Raw genomic sequence first — 26,628 nt, 5'->3', positions numbered from 1 at the left:
TAAGTTGGTGAATTAAATCTGTATCACACACTGATTCCCTGTTCAGAGTTGCCATTCTGCCTGACAACCCCAAATTCAAATTATCTCTATCAACTCCTGGGTAGGAAGCCAGGAAATGGCCACTGAATCCCAGGGTTTGTGAGACTAAGGACCTTGGGGTTTGATTCTTGGCTTTTAAGTTATTTTATTAAAAAAAATTTTTTTAGAGAGGCAGTGGGAAGAAAAGGCTGTTTAAGAACATGTTAATGAATACTAATTTCACTTGGCTTCTTATTACCTTGTATCTTTGCAGGCTTATGTAACATTTGGTCATGTAAAGCCCGTTATGCTTAAAAAGGTCCAATGGATACAGTGTTAGTAAAATTCCATGGTCTTGAAGGAGGTGACCCCAGGGAAAGGATTCTCACTGAGAGAAGGTTAGCTCTATGCTTTGATGCCTTGGCAAAACCATGTGCCCAGCACATGCCTGGTTGTGTCATTGGGTGGAAATGGGGTGTACGTGCTCCAATTTGTCCATATTCTGGGCCAGGAGGTAAAATAAATCTATGGTGATAGAAATTAGGACAGTAGTTGCCTATAGGGGTTAGGGGTTGACTAGTGCAGGGCATGAAGGGAACTTTCTGGAGTGATGGAAATACTCTGTCACCTCACTGAGATGGTTGCCACAAGGGCATACCCATTTATCTAAACTAACCAGCTGTACACATTAAGATACGTGCATTTCACTGCATATAAATTTCTCCTCATAAAACTAAAATCAAAGGTCAGTTGGAAAAAAATCTAGGAGCTAATCAAAAACCCTTAAAACAAAGAGACAGAATTATTTTTAAAATGAGTGAAACCTAAAAGAAAATTCTTCATTTTTCTTTTACTTTGGAGGAAATGGATGATGTCAAATAAATCCACAAGACAAGATCCCAAACGGAGCATTTTAATTTTTTTTTCTCACAGAAAGAAAGCACATGTGTGTGCGCACGAGTAGAGGGGGAAGGGCAGAAGGAGAGAGAGAGAGAGAGAACCCTAAGCAGGTTCCATATCCAGCATGGAACCCAACATAGGGCTCGATTTCATGACCCTGAGATCATGACCTGAGCTGAAATCAAGAGTCAGATGCTTAATTGACTGAGCCACCCTGTGCACCCCCAAACAGAATTTTTTTTTTAAGATTTTATTTATTTATTTGACAGACAGAGATCACAAGTAGGCACAGAAGCAGACAGAGAGAGTGGAAGGGAAGCAGGTTCCCCACCCAGCAGAGAGCCCGATGCGGGGCTCAATCCCAGGACCCTGGGATCATGACCTGAGCTGAGAGCAGAGGCTTTAACCCACTGAGCCACCCAGGCACCCCCAAACAGAATTTTTAATGAAAGTAAAGATCAATTTGGACACAGCTAGATCTTCATGTTTTGAAGTGAAGGAACCATCTCTAGTACCATAAGCTGTTTTGGAAATAATTCCACATTTATTTCCTTCCATGTTTCTGTTGGAGGAATAATGTTTTTGTAATGTAAAAAGCTTTTAATGGAGCTAGAGAAGAAACTATGTTTGGTCATAGTATTATCTGGTTACAAACTAAAAATTCAGAACTCTCTTGTGAGTCATGCTGCCAAGAATTGCAGGCTTAATCTTCAGGATTGTATGAATTTGAATTTTGACTTTATGGCCTCAGTTGCTATGAGGATACAAAGATAATCCTTTAGCAAAAACACTTTTGAAAATGGTAGAGTGTTACATGGGAAGTTGGATTTTAGAGATAGTTATCAGATAGATGGGATCCTATTTTATTGTTCTAAGTATCTGGCTTAATAAATTAGGCAATATTTGATGACCTGATATGACCAGGCACAGTGCTAGGCAGTCAGCGAGTTCCCAAATAACTCTATGCAGGCTTGTTCTCAAGGTGCTTCTGAGCAGGACAAGGGGATTAAAAAAATAAATTTATAACTCATTCAAGGAAGAATGTAATAAATGCATGAGAATACCATTGACGTTCAGTGGAGAGGAAATTCCTTTTTATTTTTATTTTATTTCATTTTTTAAAAGATTTTATTTATTTATTTGACAGACAGACATCACAAGTAGGCAGAGAGGCAGGCAGAGAGAGAGGAAGAAGCAGGCTTCCCGCTGAGCAGAGAGCCCAATGCGGGGGCTCGATCCCAGGACCCTGGGATCATGACCTGAGCCAAAAGCAGACGCTTTAACCCACTGAGCCACCCAGGCACCCCAGGAAATTCCTTTTTAAAAGGGAATAAGGATTATGGATGTGGTGGCCTTTGGGCTGGACCTTGAAAAAGAGGGTGCTTGCCCTGACAAGAGAGCGAAGCAGGGGTTGTAGGCAGAGAGGATGCCATCAGGAAAGCTGCGAGTGCTTGGAACGCTGGGGTTTTGTTTGGCTGGAACATAGGGCTAGGGGCCGGTGAGATACTGGAGGCAGGAGGAAGGCTTGAACCCCTGGGGGAGCTATGATCTGGGGAAAGGGTCCAGCCGGGTCATCAGAAGATAGATCCTGAAGCAATAAGAACCCAGGAGCTAAAAGGCAGCAGAATTTAAAAAGTAGGGTGAAGGAAGAGGCAGACAGGTTCCCGGGAGCCTCTTACAAGTCAGGTAACGCGGGCTGAAGAAGCCTGATGGAAACGTGGAGGGAGAGGGGGAGGCAGCACTTCTAGAATGCGCAGCCATGTGGAAGGTGAGAGAGGGAGAGACAGCCGGCAGAGAAGCCTGAGAGTTGATCGTCCGGCGGCTGCGACTGGAGGGACGGTGATGCGGTTCATAGCCCGTAGTTGAGAGGAGCGTCATGTTTGTGGGAGAAAGAGTGATGACTCATAATTTGAGCCAGCCAGAAAAGCCCGGGAGATGCTGGAAAAGTGGGTCCGGAGGTACACTCCGCGGTGGAGCTGGAGAGAGAGGCAGCGGACCAACCCTTCTTCACCTGCCAGTGCCCGCAGTCGTGGCAGTGGGGGGAGCAGGTGCCCTGTGACCTCGAGGAGAGGGGTGAGGGGAGAGCTGGGAGCCGGCTGCACGGTGGGGTGGTTTGCCAGAAGAATCAAAGGAAAACTGGCGAGGTGCAGGATGTCCTCCAGCCCTGTCCCCAAGGCTGGGAGAGGAATCTGACCAGGAAGAGGGAAGAGAATGCTGGAGAGAAAGCATTCAAGAAAACTGCCTTCAGTGGACTGACCTTGCCTGCTGGTCTCGGAGTAATCAAAGTCTACTAAGATTATTATAGTCTCCTTCATTTTTCCTTCTCCTTCCTTCCCTTCTGCCTTCCTACACATCCACATTTTTGGACTGGCCTAGTGCATGGGTGGCCACTGTTGACCTAAGGAGGACTTAGGATTCACCACTGTCACCCACAAAGAGGTACTGTCTTTTCAACATTTGCCTTTACAGCCGATTGTGTAGGGAGTGCCTCTCTGCTTCACTATTACGATGTTTGGGGTCTTTTAAAACATGAAATGTATATTTACAATATGACATTAAAGTTTTTGTAACTCTTTATATATATACATATATACATATATATATGTGTGTGTATATATGTATACACACACACACACACACACACACACACACATATATATAAAACTTGTAACTTCTTTCTCTATACTGCTCTGGAGAGCCACTCATAGTATCTTGGTAACTGCAGAGGGTCCCAGGGCCAGAGACTGGCCACTCCTGGCATTGTGATTAGAGTCATTTAATACCCAAGGCCATGACTAATGTCTGGCAACAAAGGTTCCACTAGGTGTCACGTGTCCTGGGACCTTGGGTGAGGGCACAAAGGGAATACCTCATTACTGTGTGTCAGTACCACGGTCGGGAGAAAAGTTGAGGACCAGGTGGGTCCATCCAGGACACCACTGTGGTATGCAAGCCCCCCATTCTCCGTGATCAATGCCGGTACACCCAGAAAGCCTAAACTCCGTTCAAAACAGAGGTACCCACCTTTGTCTTATCTTCATAACCCAGGCTTTTAATAATATATTTTTTTCTGTATGTTTACAGAAAGCAGTCAACTGAGCTATTCGTGGAAAGGTTTGTGGGTTTGGTTAACGAGGTGGAGGAGTATTACATTTCAGCTGGAAACACATCCCTAGAATGCCAAAACATTTATTCCAAAGTCTGGTTTCCTGGTGCGATCGGAGGCACGGCAATAGTGTGTCTGTTCAGAGACTGGGGTTGGGGGGGTCGGGGGGCTGGGGCTAGCAAGGCATCTGATCCAAGTGTATTCCAGAAGGCTTTTATTGTTAAATTATATTCTTCAGGAAAAACCGCCCATGTCACATTTTGTAAATTTGATATCCATACACTTTTGACTGGCATTCTATTTTAGCCATAAGCCTATGATTTACAGCAAGCCTGTTTTCCCTCTTGCTCAGGGTGGCAGCAGAAAGGATGGGGTGCTTTCCAGGCTCCAAGGATAAGGAACAAACGGGGTTGGGGTTTTGATCCCCCCCCAAGAAGGCTGACACTAGCTGTGCCACTCCGCTCTCCCGGAGCAGACAGCAAGCTTCCCCTCACTCCCCACTGCCATTCATCCAGCTCAGCGCTGCAGCCCAGCTGCTGTGTTTGCCGGGAGGGGCTGCCAAGTGCCCTGCCTACTGGCGGCTTCCCGTATCCCTGCCATTCCACACACAAACACATCCACACACGCTCTGCCTCGCTCACACACGGAGCTACGCGCACATGCGAGCACATTCCTTCCTTCCCTCTCACTGCCCCAGCCCTGGACTTCTACAAGCCCATGGAACATTTCTGGAAAGACGCTCTTGATCCAGCAGGGTAGGATTGTTTTGATTTCTCTCTTTGTAGCTTTAGCATTTTGAGAAAGCAACTTACCTTTCTGGCCAGTGTCTGTATCCTAGCAGGGAGATGAGGATTCGCTGTTTTCAGTGGGTTTGTGTGTGCATCTCCGTTTTCTTCCAGGACTTGTAGGATTCTTTGTGTAATTCATGTGTAATTTGGCGGGTGCTGATTTTTAAGAGCCCTATGAAGTGCTTTTGCATGTGTTTAAAAAAGACATTTGAAAATTGAAAGTGTGATTTATGGAAACGAAATCATCTGTAAAAAAATTGCTTTGGAAAGTAATGGTTGCTGGCCATAAAGAGAAATATCTGTGATTCACCTAATGTATTTTTAACCCTTTCTTTGCTTATAATTTGTGGTTATTGATGCTAAGCTCAATTTTGTCTTCATAGTAAACCAACTACATCTGCATAGTGTCCAAAAATGGTCTGTTTGTTCTTGTAAGAACTAGGTGAAACATATACTTATTAGTATAAAAAATTAAAAAAAAATACTGTTGGTAACAGCAACCGTGGCATTTATAGGTGCCATGAACATTTTGTTAGGTGCTCTGTTGGGTGATTGAGGTAGCAATTAAAGCAAAGCATTAGTGGTCATATCAGATAGTTGTATCTATTAGGCTGTTGCAAAGGAAGTTTATTAAAAAGTATAAACTCTCCAGAATTGTGGGTACACAAAATATTTACCATATCCTGCCTGTGTATGTACATACATATATTGTTTGTGTGTGTAGGCTTAGATTTTTAATTCAGTTCAAAAGTTTTTTCTATTCCTTTTTCATCTGAATGTTTGATTCTGCATATCCTAGTGCAGTGAATGGAGAATTGATTCTGCATATCCTAGTGCAGTGAATGGAGAATTGATTCTGCATATCCTAGTGCAGTGAATGGAGAACCGAACTGCAGGAGTATAGAACAGAAACGTGGCACTGCATTTGAAAATTTGTTGGTTAGACCAACAGTGTAACAGAGGGGCCCAGGATTCAGTTAATGAACTGAGGTTACATTTTGTATGGAAAGGTCACAATTCATATTAAGCTTTTTGGAGTTTTGGTTGCATAACCTGTGATAGACACGGACACCCATGTGCGCCTAACCAAAGGTTTTTGTGAATCATCATTCACATGAGAATTCCTAATGGGAGCAAGTACAGTAGTGTGGTCCAACACAAACATACCAGTCAGGCTGGGAGCATCTTAGAAGGTCCTGGCTAGAAGGGGACCACTCGGGGAAGTTTGCAGATGAGGAAACTGAGGGCTGACACCATTCTTCTGCTTGCAAAGCACAGTTCTTCCTATAGGTACACCTTGACTCTCCACCCCCCCCCCCCCCACTTCTCCCCAGATGTCTCCTCTCAGTCCCCGCAGCTGCTAAATATAGCTGTCTGGCGCTGGCCGCACAGGCAGCCCCACAGCCCGTTCTATCTGCCATATCTCAGTTACAGAGTGGCCCTCCCCAGGGTCATTCTATGTACACACTACATACTTCCAGCCAACGAGGAGAGTGAATCAAACAGAAAGAGAGACAAACAGAGATAGATAGGAGTCTGGCATGGGGCACATAAGGCAGCACGTGGAGTAAAGCCGGCCCCTGGATTAGTCTTGCGAGTTTGTTTTAAACCTCGTCTTCCCCGGGCCACCTTTAGGAGATCCCTCTGCGCCCCCGCCCTCCCGCTCTGAAATTTAGCTTCCATCCAGCAGCGACGAGTTAAGTAAAGTTCAGGGAAGTTGCTTTCTGGGATCGCTCCAAAACGAGTTGCGCCTGGAGTGCTGTTTAAACCAATGTCAGTGCGAGGCAACAGCCCTGGCTGGCTTCCAGTACCTTTGTAATGCATATGAGCGCGGGAGATCGGTACTTAAAGTTGGAGACTCTTGGAGCCCGGGAGTTCGGGGAGCGCGCTCGCGCCGGGCTGCACTTGATCGCGTCTGGGCGCCTGCCTTCCACCGGACGGGCCGGCTCCCCGGGCAGGGCCAGAACTCGCTTCGTGGCGGGACATGCGCTGCACCGCCTCTAACCAGGGGCTCTGCTCTTCTTCTAGGTGGCCGGTCGGCTGCTGAGCCCTCTGCCCGGAGGGGAGACAGTGCGCGCCTTGCCCGCGGCCCGCGGACCATGACCATGACCCTCCACACCAAAGCGTCCGGAATGGCCCTGCTGCATCAAATCCAAGGGACCGAGCTGGAGCCTGTGAACCGCCCGCAGCTCAAGATCCCCCTGGAGCGGCCCCTGGGCGAGGTGTACGTGGACAGCAGCAAGCCCGCCGTATACAACTATCCCGAGGGTGGCGCGTACGACTTCAACGCCACGCCCGCCGCCTCCGCGCCGGTCTACGGCCAGTCCGGCCTCCCCTACGGCCCCGGGTCCGAGGCAGCGGCGTTCGGTGCCAACGGCTTGGGGGGCTTCCAGACGCTCAACAGCGTGTCTCCGAGCCCGCTGGTGCTCCTGCACCCGCCGCCTCAGCTCTCGCCCTTCCTGCACCCCCATGGCCAGCAGGTGCCCTATTACCTGGAGAACGAACCGAGCGGCTATGCGGTGCGCGAGGCCGGCCCTCCCGCGTTCTACAGGTACCCGCGCCGCCCGCCGCGCCACGTCGGGGTGGCAGCCGCGCGCCCCGCGGGCGGGAGGGGGAGAGGGGGCCGCGCAGCCGGGAGCTCGCGGGAGGCCCTAGGCCGCGGGGCTGGGCACCCGGCAGCCGGCAGCCGGGCCGTGGGAACCGCGCGACACGCGGCCCGGCCGAGGCAGGGGGTTTAGGGTTGGGGGAAAGGGTTTGTGGGGGAAAGGGTTTGCTTTCGAGAGCCAAGTTCTCTCGCCTGGCAGCTTAAAGAAAATTCTGTTCTCCACACCCCTACCATCTGCGTTAGGGGCAGATCCGAAAACCCGTGGGCTTCCTAATTCATTTTGGAAAATCCTACAAAGCGGCGGTCATTTGTTGGGGGGAATACCCCAGAGCAAATACACAGAAAGCTCTTGGAGTCTTTATTTAAGGCTAGAGGTGTGTAGGGTTAGCGGAGCTCAGAGTTTCTTCTTCTTCTTCTTCTTATTTGAAATTGTTTTAATGTGTTCGCGAAATTTCCTTTCATCTAGAATTTATTATTGGAAATATGGACGCTATTATTACGATGAAGATGATTTTGTTTTAGCAAAAAGTGCTAGCACCCACTTCCCCCCTTTCCTCTCCATCCCAGGTTGGAGGCTTTAGGATTGAATTGCGCCCCTCAAAAGAGCCGTAGAGGAATTGAATGAGTCTTAACAACTTTCTGATTTCTGAGTTGTCTGGCCGGGTCCGTGCCGGAGCAGACTGCTGGCGTATGACTTCTGACAGCCGAAAATTTATAGGTGTCTTGTGAGTTTAAAACATGCCGAATCCAAGAGTGTTTTGAAATGACTCTCCTGCCAGCTAAGTTACATTTCTGGCCTACCCGGCAGAGCGTGCCCGGGAATGGTATGCGGGGTCAGCTTACTTGCGGGCCTCTCAGTCGCTGTGGAAGTGTTAGTCGTCCAGGACATACAGGGACACGTTTGTGACTTAAGTGGCCAGTGTTTTGTGTCCTTATATCTCCCACCCCATCCCCAAGGATTATGCTTTCCTCCCCTCCCTTCTCGCATTACCCCTTTGACAGTTTCTGCCTTCTCTTCCTGATGGACCTGGCAGGGGGGCTTAGGTGGGTGATTCTGATGAACACCTATGCCCTAGGCACCCAATGGCCAGCTGTACTCTGGGGTGCCCACGTAGCTGGGCGTTGAATTAGGCACAGCCAAACTGCAGACTGGTGTCTGCACTTGCCTCCCACCCCCAACTGGACCCTTCTGCATTCTAAGCTGTGGACCGTTTTCTATTTGGTGTTCTAGTTCCAGAGAGATATTCAGAGCAGAAGAAACAGGAAGAAGGTTCAGGTTGGCCCCAGAAGATACCGAAGGGCAATACTCTTGGGGTACCTGAATGTACCCCATATCCCTCGGCCCCCTCAAAGGACTTCAGAGCATCATCTCACAGCCAAACAGGTTCAGACTGAGTTATTACTTAAAAGGCAAAGAATGAACAAAATTCAGAAAACTGGCATTTTTGAAATTAATTTTACTTGTTTTAATTCAGGGTTAAAATGGAAAGAAAAAAATTTATTCTCCTCACTTTTTTTTTTTTTTGGAGTGTTAGAACAAAATATAACGATTAAGTCTTATTCATGCAACCTTTTAAATTTCTTGATGTGAAGAAAGGCACTTGGTATGATGTGAATTCCATAACCTTATAGTGGACTCCAGAAACTATTTTCTTTTCCATTTAATTTTCAGTTCTTTTATTGCAAATTAATCCTACTGAATTTCAATGGGTACTAATGAGACTGCTCCTCAGCGAATTATTTACTGCCTTGCTAATAATTACAAAGCGAGCATGGTCAAATAAAGAGGGGACATTTAATTCAAAATTGTTCATCATCCCAGTGGCAAATAATATTACTATAATATGCCCCATCTTAAACTTTTTGCATTAGATGGTATTCAAATATATTTAGAATAATGAAAAAAAATGATGTGGAACTTTAATAATAAAGTTAAGAACTCATACACATGGGTTTCAATGCGGAAACTGGAAACTCAGTTATACGATGATTTTTCCTTTGTAGTTTATTTCCTATAACGTCCTTATGCTTTGAATTCTGCCTCTGGGTAACCAGGGAGAAAGAGAGGACTCTGTACCAGTATTGTTTCAAGTGGACAGATGTTATTTAATATTTTTGCCCACTCAGTTTTCCTGTCTGAATAACTCTGGGTAAAAAGAAAAAAAATTGATTAGGCTCTTCTAGAAACTGTCTGTTACCTTCAGTAGTGACCAAAGTTTTGGGGGTTCAAAGCAGTGTTTTCAAACTGCTTATTGTGATCGAGAGCAACGTGATATCGCTTAGTGGGTCTGGAACATTTTTTTTTTTAAGGAGTAAGATAGAAAAGAATATAATAGAAAGTACCAGAGCACATGGTATTTCATAAGGATGGGTTTTGTTTCCTGAAAATTTGTTTTAATTATACACACTCATAGGCACCGACTCTTGTATAAAATGTCTTTCTTACCATAGACGTTTGAAAGTTAGTGGCCTAACATGTTGTGCTCGATAAAAGACACAAAATTTGGGTAAGTGGTTAGTTGTTTTAGTTACACAAAGCAAAAAGATATTTTGATTGTCTTTATTTTATTTTCCCCCTCGAAATTAGCTGGTGTCTTCAGGTCCGTTAGAGTAAGGTTTATTATTTCTGATTCTTAACTTTTCCATTTGTAACATGGTGTCGTCTTATGGATTTTCTACCTGAATGTTCTACTGGGATGTTTAAAGAATTTACATGAAGTTCACATCATTTAGCATTAAGATACGACAGTGACTTATATGACAGTGACTTTCTTCTAGTGGTCACAATATGCAGCCATATCTATGTACAAAGAAATGTAATCGATCAAACTGCCCTGGGCATACCATAATGTGAGAAAGATCGTCACACGTCCCAACGAATTGTTGGGAGGGAATATATTTGTAAACAGGCGGGCTGTGACTTTCTAAGATGTGTCTTACCTAATTTCATGACTGAAGGCACCTGGGAGTCCTCTTGTCCTCAGCAAATTTTCAGTGTTCAAACAACTTAGGAGGTTTGAACAAAACTAAAGATAAAACGTATTATATCCACCATGCTTTTAAAAATTCAAGTTAGATATTTAGTGCTCCGTGTTCATTTCAGTTTTACTACCCCATATTCTTAAAAGCTAAATTTTACCCACTTCTCCCTACCCCATGCCCCCAAACTTGACAAGCACACAGATCTTTAGCCTCAAAATCTATGTCTTAGTAATTTGTCTGCTGGCTGTATGCATATTTTGAATGAATAGTGTGTTCACTGGTGATCATTTAAAAACAATTTCTCACCTTTAACTAAGGCTCATTTCTAGGGGGAGATTTGAAGAGCTAGTTTTCAAGTGTCCAGTCATTCTTTCCTTGTATGTAGATGATATTTTAGCACCCTTTATTTCTGTTCTTACTTATTTCATTCATTTAAGTTGTTACTGTTCCCCTGACATTTTGTGTTGGTCTAAGAATAGTTGAAGGAGCCACATAGTGTCTCGGGAATGAGTATATTTTAGGTTGAAAAAAGGATTCACATCTTGAATCCCCATTTCATTTTCACCTACCGCATGTAGCTTGTACCGTTTGGTAGAAAGTCCCCTGCAGGATAATTGCCACTTATTCTAATCTTCTTTCTCGCACTCAGTTAATTTGGATCCTTAGATTGCTTTTGTGCATGCATTCAGGATGTGACATTCCTAATTTGGGAAAATTCAGGTTTAGCATTTGGGTTTCTTACTGTTTTGAGAACATGAAATACAGAAAGAAAATCAACAATGACAAGAACAACAGATACCAGAAAAACTGTAAAACGTGACACACTTGCTGTTAATGATATTAATAATTTTGTTAAGTGGAATAGGGCATGGGAAAGCAGCCCATAAAGTACACAAGCATTCAGCATTTCATTATTTCTTTCACATATTAATATTCATTCCAGTGCTTCTGTAAGCTAAAAGACAGGAGGAAAGAACAGACTGAAATGGTCAGGAGCTTCATTACAAATATAAATGAATGATAATGGGAAATCATTTTCTGTGGAAGTCAGATTTGAATAAAATCTTTATCACCATCTGCAACATGTGTTTGCAGCCTGGGTTATCATAAATACCATTTATTTATAGATACATTAAAAAAATTAAAACCCTGATTATGTGAAAATAGTTTTACATAAGGAAATATATGAGTTATAATTATATTTTTTCTAAAATACACATGCAGCACAAAATGAAAACATCTGACTCCTCCCTGTGACATCAGTATTATTTTTAACGTAACTTTAGATGAACCCAGTGCGCGGTACAGCGTGCTAAGTGTGTTCCCTGCTTTTCCGGGACCCATTGAATGGATAGGATAAATTAGTCATTTAGCTTAATTTCAAGACTCTGCTTGCTTTTTGAAGTAGGAAAACAGAATGACCACAACTGTTTAGAGCCAAGATGCACACTCCGGAGAAAGATGCTTTATAAATCCCCAAAATACAATCCACTCGAACACAAAGTGAAACTGTGAGGGATTTCATCGAAGGGAGCCAGCCCATCAGAGCCATCAAATAGTTTTGTTTCATGTTTTAAACTCTGCCAATGCATTGACAGATGATGCCTTTTTTTTTTAAAAAAGATATATTTGAACCGTTCCCTTCTCCACTCGTAATATATTACCCATCACCCCCTGCTGCCCTTGGAAATCTGAGTACCTCGGTGGGCTGGAGGCTAAGGAAAGCACCTTTATGATGTCTTGGGGAAGACATCCTAATTCCTGAGCTCTGCACCTTGGAGAATGTTAGTAGGGATTGTGAGGGAAGCTTCACATCGATCGGCAACACTTTCAGTCACATGTGCATGTTCAGACCCTATTAGATAGAAGAAAGATAGAAAAGACGACGACTTTGGTCCCAATCGATGAAATTTTATGTAGTTTGGTAAAGTCATCATTTCAAGAAGCTAGCTCAACTAGGAAACGGTGTGACTGGTACTTGTAAGGGATATGAGGAATCCTGATGTGATGGTGGTGAGGATGAGGAAGGTGATGGTGGCGGCGGGGAGGGTGAGGATGTTGATGTGGTGGCCAGAAAGTACTGGTGTCAGTTGTGGGGGGGGGGTGGTAATTCTGGATGTCTGTTATAGAGCCTGGAGATGTTTTTCCTAGGCAGAAATCAAATCCTTTTAGAGTACCTCACGTAGTTGTGTGTCGTTATAATTTAAGAAATAGTCAACATGTCAATAATGATATTATCAGTGATATTAATACCGTGCATCTAAGAAGTACTACACAGAAGATTTAAAAAGAAAGCTCCAAACAAGTCTGGATTTTTTTTTTTTTTTTGGTTTCTCCTTTTTGGAGGGACAAAACGGGGTCCCCCAGTCTGCTTCCATAAAACTACTTTAATGAAATGTGTTATCGTGGCTGAGAGAGTGGGCTATGTTGTCTTGTAATTTTCTATTTTTTGTGAATTATGCTTTGGGAAGATTTTAGAAGTTCACTTAAAGCTAATAAAGTGAATTCAGAAATGTTCGGGGCTAGATATTTCTGAACAAGTCCTGGATAAAATCAGGTAGGGGGTCTTCTTTTTTAAGAGCTCCCCGAATGTTGTCAGTTTCTGGGAGGAAACGAATGGCCTCCGGAGTTGAGTGTCCAGATTCTCAGGTCCATGGAGCATGGAAAGCTCCAAAGCTGTCTGGTCCCAAAGCCTCCTCCCGCTCCCTGCTCCCTTCCCCAGGGTGCGTCTGTGGGCTGGGGCTCCTGCCTCTTCCCCGAAGCAGCGCGTGGAGGGCCCCGACAGCCAGCCGTCGCGGCTGTGCCGGGCATTACTTCCTGGGCAGTGCTCTTGGCAACTGGACTCACTTTTCTCATAGAAAGACTTGAGATTTTTTTTCTAAGACCCCAAAAGTAAAAGACAATTTTCTTTTAATTCTCTGCAAGTAAACTGATGTTAGAAATAGTAATTTTGACATTGGCATACTTCCTCCTTCCACTGCTGATTTCTTTCTTTTTTTTTTTTTTAGTAGTAGTCCATTCTCGTATTTTCTTTTTTCTTTGCTTTATTTTCTTATGTGCTTTAAACTCCTTTTGGCTTCTTTTCCCTTATCAAGCTTGCTTGCTTGCTAATTTTCTTTTCCCTGTTTTAGTTGCTCCATCGGTGTATTCCCAGATTTTTTCTCCCACCTTTTTTGGTTTATTTCTTTATTGACCACTTTTATCTCTTATTCTAGCGAAATTTGGAACGTGGCTTGATAGAGTTTCTACCTAGCACGGGAAAGCCAGCGATGTAAGAATAACCCAGAGTAGTGTTAACTCCATTAAAAGTTTTCAAAACATTTTTTCCTTCTCTCTAAACTTAAAAAAAAGGAAGAAAAAGAAAAAGAAAAAAAAAAAAAGACCAGGAAGAAATTTTCACTTAATGGAATTGCTTTGAGAGCTCATTCATGTCTTCATTCATTTGGCTACCCTGTCCCAAATTATGTGGCTCATCAGTGGCATAGATGAAAGGAAATGCATTTCTGTATTCCTGGCAGTTCAGGTGTCCGTGTTAGCACCCAGTTGCCAGTAATCTCCTTGTCTAAATGGATGGAGCCCTAACACCTTGGTCCTCTGCATGGAGATTTAGTATAGGGATATGTGAAGTCAGCCTTGGCTCCTTTCTCCTGGTTTCAGGGGTTCTAGACCCATGTGAATTTACATGAGGCATTTAAAGCAGACTGGAACTTCCCATTCTGGCCTCGGACACACAAAAAGAAACCCGTTCTTTTCGAACAGGCATAGGTGTATCCGTAATTCATTTTACTTGTATCAGGAAAGTATTTTAAATGGCGCTTTGTTTGTTTGTTTGTGTTTGTGTTTTGCTCTTGTAGAATTTGCACAACACGACATTGTCAGAAACATGATTGATTTTAAGGGTCCCTTATGTTAACTTTTCCATCTGTCTTTTTTGGAAGACCTTACAAATGGTTGTATTTATTTCTTCTGGAACATTCCAAGCAATTCAGAGAGAAAGGCTGTACATTCTAATTTGAGTACAAGATACAGTTTAGTTACATTGAGAACTTATTTTCTGTAGTTATCTGAAAAACTTGTGGGACCTTTGGAACTCCCTTTGATTTCAAATAGGGGGAATCCCTGAGCACTGGTCCAAACAGAGACCACGTCTTGTTCACTGCTTTTCTTTTAGCTCTTAGCAAAGGGTGTGGCACACAGATGTTCTGAGCAGCTTTTAGCTGAGTGGATCGCTGATGGGAGGCAGGAAACACCGGGTATACTGACTCGCTCAGGTTGCTTACTGGGAGAATGGCCATTCAGCAGTGGATCTTTTTTTTTTTTTTTTTTTTAAAGATTTCATGTGTTTATTTGACAGAGAGAGCAAGAGAGCACAAGCAGGGCGAAAAGTAAAGGGAGAGGGAGAAGCAGGCTCCCCACCGAGCAGGGAGCCCTGTGTGGGGCTTGATCCGCAGACCCTGGGACCATGACCTGAGCCAGAGGCGGACACGTAACCAGGGGAGCGCCCCAGGTGCCCCAGCAGTCGATCTTCAGGTGGGACTGGAGGAATGCGGGGAGTTTGTGAATCCCCCTCCCTTAGGAATAAAAGTGGAAAGGAGTCCAATGGGTATTCCGAGTACGGTTGATTCCCATTATTTGCAGGGTCCATATTACGAATTTGCCTACTTGCTCAAATTTATTGGTGACCCCCAAATCAGGACTCATGGCCCTTTCTTGGTCATTCACAGACGTGGGCAGAGTGGTGAAAAATTTGAGTCATCCGACACGCATGCTCCCAGCTGAGGTCAAACAAGGTGATACGCTGCCTTCCTGTGTCAGCTCTTCTCCTATAAACAAGTGTCCTGTTCGGATCTGTGTAGTGCCACGTGTTTTCCCCCCCCCCCCCCAATTTCCGGGCTTTTTGTTGGTGACTTTGCTGTTGAAAATGACTCCCAAGCATAATGCTGAAGTGCTTCCTAATGTTCCTGAGTACCAGGAGGCTGTGATGTGTCTGATCAAGGCTGTAGAAAACACATGTGTTTGATAAACTTTGGGCATGAGTTCTAATGCTGTTGGCTGTGTGTTCAGTGTTAATGAATCAATAATACACTTTAAATAAGATATCTTTAAACAGAAACACACATGAAATGTGCTACCTGTTGATTGGTTGGTGGGGATGGTATGATCAGAGGCTTATAAAAAATACAGGACTGTATTTCCCCTCAGAACAGTGGTGTAGTAGTAACTAATTTACTCTTTGTGGAAACTTGAAAGTCACTAACTACCACAAATAATGAGGATTGCTTGTATGTAGTAGACAGACTCAAGTACAGGCTTGGGAGGCAGGCTGCTTATGTTTCTGACTTGACTACTACCTGCTTGTAATCTCTGGCTCACTGTACCTCAGTTTACTCTTCTATAAAATGTCAATCAAAGTAGGTCCTACATCTTTCAGTTGTTGTGGGATTAAATGAGTTCATAGACATCAAGCTTTTAAAACATGCCCGGCACATAGCAAGCCATTATTTTTTAACTCCTCTGGAAGGGAATTGGCAACTCTACCCTGAAGAAGGTGATGTGAGGGCTCTTTAAGAGTCTGGAATGTTGGTGACTTCCCTATATGTCTTTGTTTTGCCTTCGAGGGACCAAATTTAATACCCTATTGTGATTAGAAGTTCTCATTTTCCAACCTAAAGGAAGCAGGAAGCCAATTTTTCTTGGAATGCTTAATCTATGCCAGGTGCTATGCTAGAAACACAAAACAAAGCAATTGTAATAAACTCCAAATAAGTAAAAATAAGTAAGTCAATAAAAAGAGTGAGCAGCGTTAGGTGCCGTGGACTGGAGCAGTCCCAGGGAGGGAAAGAGTTGAAGTTGAGATTAGCAGTTTATGGAGAGGGCCATGATGGAGAGAGGGCAACGGAGGCCTTTCTCTGTGATTTGGAAAACAGGAGCATGGAGAAGGAAGAGGGACGGAAGCTGACATTCTAGCGCGTCTGCAAAAGTGGGTTTTCAACCCGGCCTGCACATTTGAATCAAGGATGACTTCAGAATCCCCTGGGTGATTTTACTGTGTTCCCCCCGAGGAGGACTGTTTAAACCCTGGTCTACCTGACTTCCAAACCCTCCGTTCATCGGGCCCCTATGGGTCTCAGAGGCAGAGGTACGAAGAAGGATGGACAGCAACATTAGTTTCTCCTCATCATCTTCCCAGAATAAGATTTGAAGTAGGCAGGTGCATTGGATGTTGAGTAGATGCAAAGCAGACACATTGAAGAAGATTAGGACACACACACATGCCTAGGCCGGTGAGGCTGCATGATGTAGATTTCTGTTGAAGGTTTAGATAATCAATGGTGATGGAAGACTTTACCTGCACACCCTTCCCCTTCCCGCCGCCCCAGGATTCTCTTTCCTATAATTCTGATAGTTGCCACCCACCAGATTCTAGCATTGTTTATACAACTTTAAACCCCTAAATATCAGTACGGTGAATTGATTCCTTTAAAAATTTCAAATTGCATGTTTGGAAAGTGCCCCAGAGTCTCCGATGTGGAGGGCCTAGTTAAAGCTCTCCTCGTGTACTCTTTTTCTGTCATGAGGTATTTACAGAATTTTTTTTTTTTTAGCAAATAGAATTTGTGCTATTTCGAATGCTTCCTCCCCTTAGGCCTCCCCTCCCCCACATTTTGCATTTTAGAAGACTCCTTTATTGGTAAAGAAAATGGACACGAATGCCCAGGGTACAGTTTGGTGAGGCTTTTCCACATGGTTCAGCCTCATGGCTGTTCATTTCCTCACAGGACTGCCCAGAGTCACCAGCTCAAAGCACGTCCTTGAAATCTCAGAACACATATAAATGCAACTCCTTGGCTCAGAAGCAAACATGGGCACACTCGAGTGCCCACACGACTTGCAGTAGAAGTTCTAGGTCCCACACAGTGGTGAGGGACTATCACCGTGATGGTGCTGGGCTTTTTGGTTCTTTGTTCTTTGTTTCTGGTGCTCAGCAGTTGTGACTGATGAAAAACCGAAGTTGCTTTTCTTTTCTTTCCTTTTTAAAAAAAAAAAAAAGATTTTATTTTACATAATCTACACCCAACATGGGGCTAGAACTCACAACCTGCAGATTAAGAGTCACATGCTGTACCCACTGGGCCAGCCAGGTGCACCTCCCGCCCCCCACCCCAACAAGTTGCTTTTCTATAACGAGTCCAACCCTGTTCTTTTTTTTTCTTCTTAGCGTTATGTTAGTCACCATACAATATATCACTAGTTTTTGATGTAGTGTTCCATGATTCATTGTTTGTGTGAAACACCAGTGCTCCATGCAATCCGTGCCCTCCTTCATACTCATCACCGGGCTAGCCCTATTCTGAGAAGTCTATGTTTGACATTGAGAGATGGCTAGCAAAGTTATCAGGTAACTTGGAGAAGTGTTCACAGGTTCTAGTGTTTTAATACTGAACAGCTATAGTTCCCGGAAACGCATAATCAGTCATTTATAACACCTTAAAAGACACAGACAAGAATTTTCTTCTCAGATGTCTCTCACATCATTCTCTCTGTTCTCCGCACACGGCCAGCTCTCTGTTACTGGTGCAGTAAGTTCCCGACTGGCTTCTCAGCCTTCAAGCTTGCAAAGTCTGATTTTTCAATTTGCTACCCAAAGTATGTACTTGATCTGATCTTTCCTCTCCTTAAGACCTTTCAGAAGTTTCTCACTAGTCACAGAACACATGCATAGTCCAGAGTGTAGCATTCAAAGCCCTTGTAATTTGATTCAGACTAATTTCCTCCTCTCATCCGTGAAGGTCCTGTTCAAACTCATAGTTAAATGGTGCTTCCCACTTCTTCATGCTCATTTCCATCTCTAATGGGAACCTTTCTTCTTGTCCCATCTCTGTTAGACCAGAAGTCAAGGTGTTCAGCTCAAATGTCAACCTCTACCCGCTAGATTTTTCACCTGGCGTTCTCTCAAATGGTCATGGTGCACACGTTGCACATTTTCTGGGTGTTTCCAATGTGGAAATCACCATAGGATGGTTGCAGATAAATTTCACTATGAATTTTATTAATTTTACAGGTTAGAGTAATTTAATGAAATTATTTATTAGTGGATCTATTCACTTACTCAGCAAGTTTTATTAAATGTTGATCGTGTACTGACTTCCATGGTAGCTGTAAAGATTGGACACCTTAGCTGCGATAGACGAACAAGGAAGATGGTAAAATGTAGAGACAATTAAAAAACAGTGGAATAAGAATTGTCACAAAGAAGAGACTACTAGGAAAACTGTGGAGGCCACTTAACTTGATGGAGGGCCCCAACTATGAATGCAGAGGTCCAAATGCTTTGATGGGAGGAGGATTTAACCAGGCAAAGAAAGGCAGGGCAGGACGTGAAGTGAAACCACGTCTCGTTCCCTGATACTCCCTGCATCTCCATACCAGTTCCTTCCGCAGAATAACTGCTCGATGATTTATAGAGCCAAACTATTAAATGAACCAAATGAGAGTAAGTTGCTAAGAATCTGTGAAATAACGTTAATAATACCATTTGCGAATATTTTTTGAGCATAGTGCGCCAGAGACCTTGCTGAAAGACTGAAGTGGAAAGTCTTATCAGCCTTATCCCAACCATTAGAGGTTGGTACTGATATTACTCTAATCTTCTGGATAAAGAAACTAAGAGTGAGAGAGGGCCGGTGACTTGCCCATGATCACATAGCTGGTAATAATTCAGTAATGGAGCATTCGGGATCCTAAGTCTACAGGTTGGACTTTGGAGCTCAAGTTTTACCCACTATAGTGTGCAGAAAAATTGACTGGAGCTTGATTTACTTGGCAGTTGGTTTGCTAATTCCTTGTAATATTTTTATAGTTAGTTGTGACAATGCTTTAATCCTAGATTATGTCTCTGGGCTGCTTCTTTTAGTTTTATGGAAAGCGGCTATTTTTGTGATGCTTGCTAAAAGCATCTTTTAACATTCTTTTTTTCCATTAAGTAGGAGGATGGTTTTTTCTTCTAATATCAGAAGGGTCCATTGAACAACGTCCTACAAAGAATTCCTGATAGCAGCCGAATGCTTTTCTCTGTATGTGAAACCTACCCAGTGGTTTTAAATCTGGGCAGAATTACTGTGCTCATTTGGCCCAACCTTCTCTTTATGCAGAAAAAAAAAATCACGAAATCAGTATTTTAAACCTAGGCAGGGCCATAAGCACGATGTATTCCTACCTCTATATTTCCCAAGCCAGGTGATTAAAATCTAGGGAGGGGAAGTGTTTCTTCAAAATATGTCAGCGAGTGCAGGTTGAGCGGGATAAGAACCCAGTCGTCTCCAGCCCATGACTTCATCCTTCACATGTGGAGGTATGACCAGCCCATGTTCACGGAGGACACAGAGGCCATGCTGTCCTCATTGTCATGGTGCTAGCGTGGAGAGTGGAAGCCAGGGCGAGTGGAACGAAGGAATGTCTGCTGCTGACAGTGCCGAACAATAACGATGGGGGAAGTGAGGGTGCCAGGCCCCGCCTGTCTGGACGGGCTGTCTGTCTAACTGGTATATGGTCCGAGTGAGAATTTGTAACCCTGGTTTGCCACTTCAGTTTTAAGGCTCTAGTGGAAACTTACTTCCTGTACTTACATTTTGATTATTCCCCTTCAGTTCTGATAACTATATCTTATTTACTTTGTGATTGAAGATTTCTTCTCTTGTTTTCCTTTCTTCTGTGTCCAGGGCTTTAAGGTTAGGAATTACTAGATTTCTCTGGGAACTTACACTGACTCCTTTCAGATTTCTAAGTCGGTTGGGTGCTATTTTTGTGTCTCAATTACCAATGTGAAAATGGAACTTGATTTATTTCATAATAGATGTTTCACCTTAGTATTGGCAAAATTAAAAAAATAATAATTCAATCTGTGCTTGACCCAGCAGTCAGGTTACAATGGGATTTTTTTATTTTTATTTTTTTTGGTAACATGGTCCCAGTGGTGAAAAACATTCATCTTCTTTGAAGCTAATTAGTAAACCCAATGTCGGTTATATACTATTTACTATTAAATTTGTAGTTTAATATCGTTCCAGGAAATGAAATGTAAGTTTAATAAGAATGGCAATTGGTGCAACCGTTATGTCCTAAGTATAATTCATGTTCCTGATAAACACGTTACAGAAGGACATGCCTGGCTGATGGGTTACAACCGTACTAACCCGAGATCACTTAACACCGTTTATTCTGTAGAAATTTATGTCGATCAGGATAGGATTTATAATTACACCGACCTATAATTTTTTTCCACTTTTAATTCCTTAATGTTCTGGAGCTATTAATGAATTTTAGCAGCTCTTTAGCTGTGCCCGTTGCCAGTGAAAATATATAAAAAGGAGGTATGAATCTTGTAATTCGCCTCACTGTAAAGAGAACCGGGTAGAAGTTAAATCTGCTTTTATTAACATCTTAGGGCATTTATATGTATGCAGGGAAAATAATTCGGAGTGGTGGAAGCTACTGCAGACTTCCCGAGGCGGCTCTTCTTCCTTCTTTCCTGTTTGGTGAGGAATCGTAGAGCAAAACATGTATTTACGGCCGGTTGTGAGAGGGCTATCAGTATGCTCTCAGCAAAATGATTTCCACTGAGAAGCTCAAAACAAAACGACTGCAGTGATATTTTGAGAGGCGTTTGCCCTGTGTCCTGTGCCTTGTTGGCTTTGTGGACAAGCGGTGCTGTACACAGAGACGATGAGTAGGTCGGTGCGACTTTCTCTAAGTCAGTGCTTGCCCCAACTTTCTAACTGGATCTATAGGAAGGAGAGTGACAGGGGTTGGTGGGGGGGGAGTTGGAAAGATCAATTAAAGCCACATGTCTGCCTGTGTTTTGCTAGATAGTACTTCACTGTGAATGACCTAAGCTGTGTGAGTCAGAAGGTACATTAGTCTTTTAACCTCCTAGGTAATTTTAGTAAATAGGTGAACATTAATTTAATGGGATATCCTATTGGCCTAAGACATGATGCACCTACAAATGGCCTAATTTTGTCCAAAACAGACTTTTGTCTCTTGACAAGAAAAGCACGGTGAAGCCTGTTACGATGAACTCTCCCACAGTCCAGAACTCAACTCTGTAATTTCTCCCCGACCCCCTGCCACCTGCCTCTCTACTTGTGATTTCTTTCTCTCTGTCAAAGAAATAAATAAAATCTTAAAACCCATCATGTTTGGGAATGCCAAATGAATTATAGGATGCCCAGGTAACTTTCACTTTCAGATAAATAGCAAAAAATTTTGAGCATTACTGTGTCCTGGGTAATACTGCACTAAAAAATTCTTTGTTGTTTATCTGAAATTCAATTTAACTGGGCGTCTTGCATTTTTATTGGTTAAATCTGGCAGGACTAGCCATGTTGCCTCACTCTTTACTGTGTTTCATTTTTGAAGCCTGAAGGTTATTTTTTTATGGCTCCCCCTTCTAGCAAGCACACAGATGCCTGCCTGTCTTTTCCTATCAGGAAAGGAGGCAGGCCAGTATAGAACTTGCACACTTATTTTTGTCCTTGTCATTAATTTTAATGAAGGATGTAGGTTTAGAGTAAGCAAAGAAGGACATATCTGTTCATTCTGTTACCTGGAAAGATAGACAAAAGACAAGGGCAGATATTACAATGTAATATTACAAAATTACAAGAGGAATAGGATGTGGTTAAAAGAGCTACTAGTTAGGCAACTTTCGTTGAGGGAGTAGTATAGTGAGTGCTATAGAAACAACACTTGGTTGTCTTGGGGGGAAATTCTCTTGTACTTTTTTTTAGCATTATTAGATTTGAGAAAATAGTTGTTTGGAAAAAGAATTCCCTGAAATGCTTTCTAGAGTGTGAAAGATTTAGAAGAAAAAGCAGGACTTCTATCTAGATAACATAGTAAACAGATCTGCATTTCCCCTTCTCCACCTCTGGTTTGCAGCACATTGGGAGTGCCCGAGTTGATAGCAGAGAACTTGAGCTTGGCCATGGTGGCTTGGAAGACCAGCGTTCCACGTGGGGGCTTGTGGGAATGATATGTGGCATGGGGGAATCTCCAGTGCATGGATTCAAGGGGGATTGCAAAAAAAAAAAAAAAAAAAAAAATCTAGGCTACGGGGTGAAAAGGAGATACGCTGGAGTCAGTGGGATAAGGAAATGCTCCAATAATCTTCTGAGTATAGGTCAGATAACCGTATGTGTGTAATTTTCTGGGGGGAAAGTCTCCGAAGGCTTATGAGTGAGACCACAGGGAACGGAGTGTGAGTGAGAATTTCCAAGGCCTTGGAAATATTTCCTTTTACTCTCTCCCAACCCAGGGACTTTGAAGAACTCCCAGAGTCATACTCCAAGATGCAGCTAGGAGGGAAGGGTTGGAGCAGGGGCTGGACAGGTTTTCTCCAGGGTTCTCAGCTGCTTGAGAAACGTGTTGCTTTAGCTGGTGGCAGCCGAGGCCACTGACTAACGGCTGAGTGATTTTGTCCCTGCTGGATGGGAGCCAGGCTTGAGCAGAGAACTGGGAATGGAAAGTCAGCGAATCAAACATTGGTTTGTTCGCTTTTTTTGCTTTTGGCTTCGTAGCATGCTTATACCTAGCAGAACTATAGCCAAAGAATCAAGAAAAGTATTTCAGAGCTAAATGTAAAAAGTAAAATGTATAAATATCACTTATAAAGGTAATAGAGATACATGATGTTGATTCTCCTCTGACCAAGGCTGAGTCTTACATGAGGATGAAATAAGGGGGGTAGACACTGGAAATCTGAGTCCTTATTCCCAGAGATTTCAGGTTCCTTCTGCCTCTGCTGTCTAGACAAAACCACCAGAGGATACTGTCTAGAAACCAGAGGACGCGCTGGCAGCTGCTGTCCGGAAGCGAGAGGAAACTACAGATGCGAGCGACGTCCTACCAGCCTGTGCTAGGGAGCCCGAGACCTTGACGTTTCCAAGGAGGAACAGTGCGTAGCTGTTCCCCCTACCCTCCCCACTTCACAGCTTTTATTCATTCGGTGTCCAAGCTCAGATCATTAAAAAAAAATCACCTGAAAATGTCTCTCAAATGATAGACCTCTAATGCAGCACGTTTTGATTCTACAAATGAGCCAAGCCTTGCAAAAACAGATTCTGCTCCATCCCGGTCAGAGTTGGCGAGCATGTTCATTCTAGAGAGTCTGCGACCCCAGAACCCCTGGCCTGCTTTTCTCAGCTGCGTGTGCGGGAGGTCAGCACTTCCAACGTCGCATGTGGGCCACCATGGGGGTGAGGCGGCCCGGTAGGCCTTTGCTGACCGGTCTGTAATCCCTGGGTTTGGTCTTCAAGAACGTCCTGACATTCCGGAGAGCGCAGGATGGCTGCAGGCCTGGTACATCACATTGCTCAGGTAGCCGATGGTGGTGGCCAGCTGCTTGGTGGAGGTGGGGGTCAGCTCAGGGATCTGCTGGGGGTTCGGGCTGCTTTGCTCTCAGGCTCTAGAAAACTTTGCCGTATGTACTCTGCTGACTTCCTGGGCACCATGTTGGACCACTGAAATCACTGTCCGGCGTTTGGTTTGAACTGATCAGTGCAGTTGGCTGACATGCTCTGACCTCACTGTGATGACATTGTGAGACCTCCACCCGGCGTCACTGGATGGCTGACCCAGTTTGCTCATTCATTCATTCATTCATTGGTTCATTGGTTCATTGGTTCATTGGTTCATTCAACAAATATTCATACTACTGTCATACAGTAGTATGTCAGGCACTGTTTTAGACACAGTGAGCAGACCAGTGAACAAATCAGACAAATCAGCAAAGGTTCTGTTGGGAAGGTGACTTTCCGCAATGATTTGAAATAGGGAAGAGAATGTTACCATGAGGATATCCCAGTGAAAAGCATTTTAGCCTGAGGTCACAGCAGTGAAAAGGCCCTGAGGCAGGGGCATACCTGGTGTGTATTAAACAGAGGGGCCAGGATGACTGGAATTGAGAGGCTGGAGGTGAATAGGAGAGGAGGCTGGGGGTTGGAGTATGTAAGGCCTCTCTGTAGGCCATTGTGAAGATTCTGGCTTTTACTCTGAATGAACTGGAGATCTAGTAGAGGATTTGAAAATACCTTCCGAATTTTTATTGTGAAAGTTTGCAAACCTTTTACAGAAATGGAATAATAAAATGACTTCATGTGTTCTAATATGCAGATTTCTCAATTGCATTTCACTTGTAAATATTTCTGTATGCATTTCTAAAGGATGATTTTTTTTTAATCACAGCCACACTAATTACTTGTTTAAAATAAACATTATTTCCTGAAATGTCAAGAATTTGTATTGTTAGGTACTTTGAAGGTGGAACAGATGGGATTTTCTATAGTTTTCATGTAGCATGTGAACGAGGAGGTCAAGGATTGCATAGTTAAAAAAAAAAAAAGGATTGCATAGTTATTAAAATCCTCTTCACTGTCCTACATTTATTGGAGGACTGCTGTATATTTATTTCAAAATAGGTTTTAAAGATTCACATCAGCATCTCTACTCAGGATTTTTACATATTTATTTTTTTCATAAACATTATTTAGTGACATCAATTTTTCAGCTACAGAAAATGTTGTTATTCCTATTTTCAGAGGGGGAAAAGTGGCACAGAGTGACTTACATGTTGAGTAACTTACTCTAAAGGCCCTTAGAGAGCAGTTTAGAAAATTCTGGTGAATTGGAAGTGACTTATCCAAACTTGAAATTTCTTCTGCTTTATAATCTCTTCTTGTCTGTGAGAAGTTTGAGCAGAAAATTGAACACATATCAGGGCTGATTTACTAACCTCTTAAGCTATTTCTAATTATTTTAAGGATATCATGAAACTAGTTCCATATAATTCACTTAATTAAATTCAGTTTATTTACTTATCTTATTTTTAAAAGATTTATTTATTTGAGAGAGAAAAAGAGAGAGACAGCACATGCATAAGCAGGAGGAGCGGCAGAGGGAGAGGGAGAAGCAAGATGCCCACTGAGCAGGGAGCCCCACTTGGGTCTTGATCCCGGGAATCCAGGATTATGACCCAAACCAAGGGCAGATGCTTAACCGTTTAACCGACTGAGCCACCCTGGTGCCCCTGAATTTGATTTAAATACAATCAAAAGAGCTTTTGGCTGCCTCCTATATGTTAGGTGTTGCTCTCAGGGATTCCACACTCTAACAGGTGGACAACCTATGTACCCATTTATTGCAATGCAGTGTGCAGAGGGTTGAGAAGATGTGAGCACACTGTATGGAGGTAGCAGAGTGGAGAAGCTGAGTCTGAATGCTGTTAGGATTTCTCTGGGCTGACAGGGCTGGACAAGGGTGTTCTTGGCGGGAAACAATATGAGCAAAGGTATGGCCGGTTGAGAAGTAATTGGCACATAATGGGCTGCTTGAAGGTGGGCAAAGGAGCACCAGGAGATGAGTCAGGAGAAAGAGGTTGGGGTGTTCCAGAGGGTTCTAGGTACATCGACTGTAAGCATCTTTGCTGCCAGCATTTTTGCTGCAAACATTTTTAGTGCAATTGGTTGTAAAGCAGTTTTGCCATAAAAGAGGAAAGAAAATGGATCGACAGTGGTTTGTTTGTTTGACGGTTTGGTTTTATCAAACGGGTTGACAGCTTGGTTTCCTTTCTCTGTTGACACAGTGCTCCCATTTTGTTTAAAGATTTTATTTATTTATCTGAGAGAGAGAGAGAGAGGAGCGGGGTGGACAGTCAGAAGGGAGGGAGAAGCAGACTCCCTGCTGAGCAGGGAGTCCAACGTGGGTTTCAATCCCAGGACTCCAGGATCATGACTTGAGCCCAAGGCAGACGCTTAACCGACTGAGCCACCCAGGTGCCCCAGTGCTCCCATTTTCTTTTAATTATGTGAATCTTAACCCTCATAATAATCTATATAGTGGCACAGAGTTTTGAACACACGTTTCCCATAGAATTTTGGAATATCTTATCAACGAACATGTGACATATGTCAAGAATAAAGAGCAGAGTGCTGTGAAATGTGTAAACCTGGTGATTCACAGACCTGTACCCCTGGGGATAAAAATACATTATATGCTTATAAAAAAATTAAAAAATTAAAAAAAACTTAAAGAAAAAAAGAATAAAGAGCAGTGTAGGCTTTTACAATGCAATAACAGAGCTCCTTTACAAATACGCATCCTTGTATGGGGAAACTGATGCCTCTTTTAAGGAAGGGGGAAATTTTAGCAAAAAAAAAAGAAAAAGAAAAAGT

The 26,628-nt window shown here is 43.3% G+C and overlaps 1 protein-coding gene across 1 annotated transcript in view; it reads left to right on the top strand.

Annotated features, from left to right (window-relative positions):
* The first annotated feature begins 4,633 nt into the window (after positions 1–4,633).
* ESR1 (estrogen receptor 1) overlaps positions 4,634–26,628 on the top strand; it is a 284,811-nt gene continuing 262,816 nt past the window's right edge. Inside the window, exons 1-2 of the mRNA XM_080805615.1 lie at positions 4,634–4,779; positions 6,841–7,363. Of these exons, the coding sequence (XP_080661741.1) occupies positions 6,912–7,363 (452 nt within the window). The 5' untranslated portion in view covers positions 4,634–4,779; positions 6,841–6,911. The remainder of the gene's footprint in view (positions 4,780–6,840; positions 7,364–26,628) is intronic.

The sequence above is a fragment of the Martes martes genome, assembly GCF_963455335.1.
Source record: "Martes martes genome assembly, chromosome: 6".
NCBI lineage: Eukaryota > Metazoa > Chordata > Mammalia > Carnivora > Mustelidae > Martes > Martes martes.
Note: the sequence above shows the minus strand (reverse complement) of the source record. Positions and strands in the feature narration are given on the sequence as shown.